This window comes from Tupaia chinensis, unplaced genomic scaffold (assembly GCF_000334495.1).
Source record: "Tupaia chinensis unplaced genomic scaffold, TupChi_1.0 Scaffold140534_1, whole genome shotgun sequence".
NCBI lineage: Eukaryota > Metazoa > Chordata > Mammalia > Scandentia > Tupaiidae > Tupaia > Tupaia belangeri.
In genome coordinates, this window is record NW_006200409.1 from 971,327 (window position 1) to 978,261 (window position 6,935).

At 42.7% G+C, this 6,935-nt stretch overlaps 1 protein-coding gene across 3 annotated transcripts in view; it reads left to right on the forward strand.

Moving 5' to 3' along the window:
• NRAP (nebulin related anchoring protein) overlaps window positions 1-6,935 on the forward strand; it is an 89,708-nt gene that overhangs the window by 58,096 nt on the left and 24,677 nt on the right. For all 3 annotated transcript variants that reach the window (XM_014593407.2, XM_014593405.1, XM_014593406.1), the window contains 3 exons: window positions 505-702; window positions 2,875-2,979; window positions 4,473-4,571. In XM_014593407.2, the coding sequence (XP_014448893.1) occupies window positions 505-702; window positions 2,875-2,979; window positions 4,473-4,571 (402 nt within the window). The remainder of the gene's footprint in view (window positions 1-504; window positions 703-2,874; window positions 2,980-4,472; window positions 4,572-6,935) is intronic.

The following is a 6,935-nucleotide window of genomic DNA, read 5'->3' on the forward strand; positions in this document are numbered from 1 at the left end:
ATCCCTAAAGATTGACCCTCCAAGAGTCCACCCCACCCTACTATTCTTGGCTCCTAAATTGAATAGGAGGTCATCTCATCTTTGAAAACATTCTTCCTAAACTGGTGTGACAGCATCACTGGCATGAACTTGAATGGATGATAGGGAAAAAAATATGGTGGACAGGGATCAGGATAGCCTGTATCTTTTTATCTCTAAAAAACCGGAAAGCTCTGAAGACTTGAGCAAGCAAATCACTGACATTGTAGCTATTTCTTTGAGTTCTGTATTTCTCATGGGCCTTTTTCAGTTAAGTCAATGACCTCCAGAAGCTGGGGAATTGGAGTGTCAGCACCTAGAAATGAGCTCTGCTTATTAGACTAGTCCCACAAGAAAGGAGCACTGGCCCTGCCAAGAATATCCACCTGGCTTACCTGGGACATTGCATTGCAATTGCTCTCCCTGATGGTCCCATTGCACATGGTGGCTTTGAAATCATCGCAGTTGATCTATGTGCCCCTCTAGGTGAATTACAAGAAAGGCTTTGAACACTCGAAGGCACAGTTCCATCTGCCGTTGGACATGGTAACCCTGGTGCATGCCAAGAAGGCTCAGACCCTGGCCAGTGACCAGGACTACAAACATCCGCTTCCCCAGTACACTTCCTTGGCGGAAGACCTGAGGCTGAGCTGTGCCAAGAAAGCTCACAAATTGCAGAGTGAGGTAAGGAGACCTAACCTCTCTCTCAGAGCCCTTCTCTTAGATTTGGCCATAAGGCAGTGACCTCGAGCTCCTGTTGTCTCAGTGAAACCCACAGAGGGGAGAATCCCAAACCCAGGTCTTTCTTTGAAACAAGGCCTAAGATCTCCTGCATAACCCTTAGGCCCAATTAGACAAATCTAATAACAACTACCATTTACTGAGTATTTTTGCTGAATTCAAAGAATTGTGTTTTTTTTTAATATACTTTATTTATTTATTTTTTAATCACCATAATCTTCTTTATATTACATTGGATTACATATAACTTTATGGTGTATTACATTGCTTTTTCAAAAGGGAAAGAATTGTGTTTTCATGCATTATCTCAGTTAATACTCACAATAACCCTATATTGCTAGTCTCTATCCCCATTTTACAGAAAAATTACAGTGAGTTGCAAAAGTCAAATAGCTTGTCTAGGACCACACAACAATACAGAAGAAATTGGGGTCAGCCAGTGGCCTAGCTGGATTCCACATGGCCAGCTGTGTGGTTTGAGTCCTGGACACATCAACTTGAAAAACATGCCAACTGCATATGAATGTGTGCCCAAAATCCCAAGAGAGAACAGAGGAGAAGGGACTGCAGTATGGCCATCCCCCCAGGGGTGCTTTCTCACTTTCTTCTTTCTCACTCTGGCAAGTACATGTGGCAGGGGGGAAAAAAGAAAAGAAAAGAAATAGAAGTGCTGGGATTTAAAGTTAAGGTTCATATGACCAAGATACCATCAAGGTTCAAGGTCTTGCATGTTCATGATTTGCCAATGGTATTGTCTGTGGCTTCAAGTTGGACAGGGAATCCTCTTCATACTTCATATAAGGAGGCCTCAAAAAGTTCATGGAAAAATGGAATGAAAGGACAATTTTATTTTTGTCAGAAAAGTTTTTTGAAGTCCATGCATAGTTTTTTCGCACTAATTTTCCCATGAAGTTTTGGAAGAGCCCTCATGTATTCCTGTGCCACTCGTTTTCTAAAAGGGGTTAAGATCAGTTGGCAGAGGTTGCTCAGAGCTGGTCAGAACTGACTCACTTCAGGAGAAAGGAGAATATTAGGGGAATGCCGGGAAATCGGGGCCCTGGGGATCCTCCCTGGGTCCTCTTAAGGAGTTTTCACACTCCTCTGACCTGTGTTTCTAACATATGAGGCCTGTTTTCTGAAGCAGGCAGGCCTAGGAGTATCTGAGAAGCATTAGAGGATTTTCTTACTCCTAAGGAAATAAAGGCTATTCTTCCAACAGGCAGCAGCATCCTGTTTGGTGCTCACCTTACTTCCCAGCTTGTGAGGTTTCTGTGCCCTGAGATTCGCAGTAAGAGGCCTCCATAGGAAAATACAACACTGCACAGAACCTCTTTCCTGGTTTGGCAGTGCCCGGGAGCTGAGCGACTCTCAGATCTGGGTTTCTGTCGTCTGTGCGAAGTTTATGCCTGTGTAGAGCATTTACTGAATGACACAAACTGTCAGCAACCTGGGAGCAGCAGTAGGAGTGAGGAAGCTGCCACTATCTCGGGGGCCTGTTTGTCACTTAAGCAGAGCCCTTGCTTGCTCTGCCTCTCGTCATAACAGCAGTTGGAAGGCAGCCTACCCAGGAGGCTCCTTGCTGGCTGAAGGGGAGTGGATCTGGGGACTCTTTAAACTGTCAGCCTGAATCATTCAGCTACGCATACTCGCCTCCACCCACACAGACTCAGGCCTTTGCCAGATTATTTTGGATTTGTCTATTAGTTGTTTTATAACCCATGGTTAATTAATGCCACCCGCTGCTGCGGCATTTTATTTTAGAAGACCTGTTAGACCCTTTCCACGTTGGCCCTAGAAGATGGACTGTCTAACCACAATCCACTCCAGCATAGATTTTTAATAGCCCACATGAAAATAAAATCTGTCTAGCACTCCTGTAACAGCTAGTCTGAGACAAGTGACAGAAGAATTATTTTCTTCTGAACTATATCTTCCACCCCCCACGAGCATTTACTACGACGCATGCATGTATTTGCTAAGGATAAAATATCTGGAGACACTGGTTCAGCCCCGAGTCCTAATTATGACCCCCACCAGATGATATGCCATGAGACTCCTGTTTCCCTTTGCATTTCTGAGTTTTGCTTTTCTGATTCTCTGTATTGTTCCTTGCAGAATTTGTACCGGTCAGACCTGAACTTCATGCGAGGTGTTGCCTGTGTCATTCCAGGCACCTTAGAGATCGAAGGGAGAAAGAGAGCATCTGAACTTATCAGTGAGGTAATCGGGGATCCTGGAGGAGGTGGTGGGTGTAGACGACGTTTTCAGAGCAGAGGGTGTTCTTTCTGCTAAAACTGGGGGGGATGTTACACCGTCAGCATGGGTGACTCAATACCTAGGCTGTTGCAGGGCCACTTTTCTTACTGGAGTCTCCATTCTGAAGGGATGCCACTTAAGACAGTTTTGCCATATCAAGCTAGATCCTCTATTGACAAATAAATACATAAACTGAACTTTTCCTGTGTCCCTTTGAAGAGTGGCCCTGCGGTGCAATGCAAAGAAAGCAGACTTTGGAGACCAACAGATAGAGATTGAAATTCTAGGCTAGCACTCACTCCCCATGTGACCTCAAGCCAGTGACCTGGCCTCTCTGAACCTCAGCTTCTTAATTAGTCAAATGGGAATACTCCTACCTCTCTTATTTAGTTTTTGTGAGGATAAGCACTCCTCTTAGATTGTGCTTTTCTGGTAGCTGTGTAGGAAATTATTATTATAAGCTTGATGATCTTCTCTTGGTGAAACTATGGAAGTCTCAGAATTCTAAACGTTGTACACTGCTGTCTAAATGTTGTACATTTCTCCCCTCTGAGAGGGCAATAGGACTTTTATTCATGGTAGACACAAAGACAGGAGGGCTTGGTAGGAGGTACGGGAAATAAGAGGTGCCCAGCAGTTGTCCTGAGTCTCAGATGGACATCTGGTTTGCGTGCAGTGGGAGTTTAGGTTTAACTTTGGGCTTTGTTTTGCCGGTGAAATCTCTAAACCTGGTGGTGCATCACAACCCCCTTTGGAGCTTTAAAAGAAATACAGAGGCCTGGACCCCACTGAGGATTTCCTATTTCCCAGGGTGATGTGCAGGCTTGTGTGTTTTTTTAAGCTGCTTAGTTTGTGGTGCACCATCGAGGCTGAGGAGCACTAGATCTCCTGGAAGAAAGGTCAGACACAAATTGTGGATTTATTTACTTATTAAATTGAGAGGTTTTTGCCTTAGGGCATGTGTGCTAGATGGAGAGAAAGAGAGAAAGAGACAGTGAAAAGAAAAGTGAGAAATCACACCCCCCCCCCGCCCGATGGGGGTGGCCATGCTGCAATCCCTTCTCCTCCATTTTCCTCCCAAGATTTTGGGCATATGCACACAAACTTGGTGTGATTTTCAAGCCACTGAGACTTGAACTGTGGTTGGCCATGTGGGAGTCCAACAACGGGACCACTGTACCATATACTGGCCCCCAAATTGTGAATTTAAAATGTCATGCTCACATTCAGGACAAGGGACTTGATCTCCCCTTGCCACTGATAAGAATATCGGTCAACCCATCCTGTCTTCCTCTCTGCTGGTTCATCCTATGAGTTCAGAGGTTAAAAGAACAGGTGATAGGCTGGATTCCAGAGTGACAGACTTGCAGCTTTTGCAAAATGGGACTTTTCAACTGGCATTTAAAGCACTGGTCTTATACGTTATGAAATTGTCTTTTCTTCTTTTGTGAATTCAGAGTAAATACCGTCAACATCCCCAGTCATTCAAGTACACTGCTGTCACGGACACTCCTAACCTCCTTCATGCAAAATTCAGCAACCAGATTACCAATGAGGTAAAATTGTTGGCTGGCTTTGGAGTGGGCTTTAAAAAAAACTGCTTGGCTCTTTTAAAATACGTGTGAATATTTGTGTAGTGGTGGGGTAGAAGAGCACAGGTGTTTGTAAGGAGGTTTAGAAAGGGAAGAATGTCATTATATGGAGTTTAAACATTTTCCAGAGGGAAGGAAGGCCCAGGTGGAAGTCTGGTTTAGTCCCTAGTCTTCCTCCCCAAGGGCAGTCATGATCCAGCCACATGGCATGGGTCTTTCCTGGGAGCTTGTTAGAAAAACCCCATCTCAGACCTATCCTAAGCTACTGGACCCAAATGGTCATTTAACAAGAACCTCAGATGATTTCTTTGCACCTTAAAATCAGAAAAGTGTTAGTCTGTAATTTATTTGTTCTATCTCACAAATATTGGCTGACTGATTGTCTTGGCATTCGATGATCCTTGTAGGGAGAATCTGTGGCTATTCGAGGACAGCTATACTATATGGTATATAGTACGGACTTGTCAGCCTTCTTAATTCTCTACCTCCTTTTCTTCCCACTTGCCCTTCACCCAGTTCACACTTTGATGTCTGCAGTGGAGGGGAGAGGCAGGAGAAGAAATCTTACTGCATAAAAATCATCTTTTCAGCCTTAATCGGTTCTATGTCTCCTTAATAGTTCTCTTACAAGTTTGAAATAAATGAGCTTGCCAGAGAATAAAGTTTTGAATCATCTTTAGTTTTTGAGAGTCTCTTTCCAACTCTAACTTTTAGAAGTCAGTAGAAGTTAGTTGGGATTTGGCTGTTTATACTACTAGTTCTCATCTTCACCCTAAGCCAAATAGTAAGTCTGGGAAAGGTGAAATCCAAAGGCGTAGAATTCATGAGCTCGTATAGTGTATAATCTGTAGTGATCTAATCACGGTAATTATATCTATACAGCGAACATTTATCATTTTTTGGTGTTGAGAACTTTTAAAATATTCTCCCCTAGCTTTTTGAAATGTACATAATAAATTGTTGTTAGGTATCGTCGTCTATCATCTTGCAGTGTTGTTGCACGCTAGAATTTATTCCTCTAATCCAGCTGTAATTTTGTACCTGTTACTCAGAATCACCCAATCCCTCTTTCTTCCATATCTTCCCAGCAATTGTGAATAATGCTACAATAAAGATGGATGTGCAAGTGTTTTTCTGACTGAAGGTTTTCCTAGCCTCTGAGTAGATACCTAAGAATGGAATTACTGGGAACCAGCAGTTAGCGTAATGGCTATGTTGCTGGACTCCCACGTAGTTGACCGCAGTTCGCGTCCTGGACGCGGTGGCTTAAAACTCACGCCGGGTGCGTGTGCGTGCGTGCCCAAGATCCCGAGAGGAGAATGGAGGAGAAGGGATTGCGGCGTGTCCATCCCCCCTGGGGGGTGATTTCTCGCTTTCTGTCTCTATGTCTCTCTCTGTCTGTCTGGCGCGTGCATGCGCCCTATAGTGAAAACCTCTCAAAAAAAAAAAAAGAGTGGAATTACTGGGTCATATGGAAGTTCTATTTGTAGATTTCTGAGAAACCTCCACATGGTTTTCTTTAGTGGTCATACTAATTTACATTCCCATCAACTCTTTTGGAGGGCACCCTTTTCACCCCAGCCTTGCCAACACTGAGATCAACTTTTTTAGCTTCCTCATATGAGACAGAACATGTGCTATTTCTCTCTCTGTGTCTAGCTTATTTCGCTACATGTCGTATCCTCCAAACTTATCCATGTTGTTGAGAATGACAGGAGTTCTCCTTTTCAGTGGCTGAATAATATTCCATCATGTGTAGATGACACATTTTCTTATCTGTTCATCTGTTGATGGACATTAAGGTTGATTCCACATCTTGGTTATTGTGAATAGTGCTACAGTAAATACGGGGTGCAGATATTTCTTCAACATGCTGATTTCCTTTCTTTTGGATATATATACTCAGTGGTGGGATTGTTGGATCAAATGATAGTTCCATTTTTCATTTTTTAGGACTCTCCATACTGTTTTCTATAATGATTGTACCAACAAAAATGTGTGAGAGTTCTTTTGTCTCTGCTTCCTTACCAATATTTTTTTTTGTTTTTCATCTTTTTAATAATAATCATTCTAATTGGTGTGAGACGATATCTTCTTGTGGGTTTGATTTGCATTTCTCTAATGATTAATGATGTTGAACACTTTTTCATACACTTTTTGACTATTTGTCTGTCTTGTTCTGAGAAATATATGTTCAGATCACGTGCTCTTTTTTCATTTTTTCCCTGTATTATCTTTTTTATTTTATTTTATTTTTTATACATTTGATCACATTATTTAGCTTACCAAGTGAACATTTCAATATGTGAATATTTCTCCCCAGTCCAA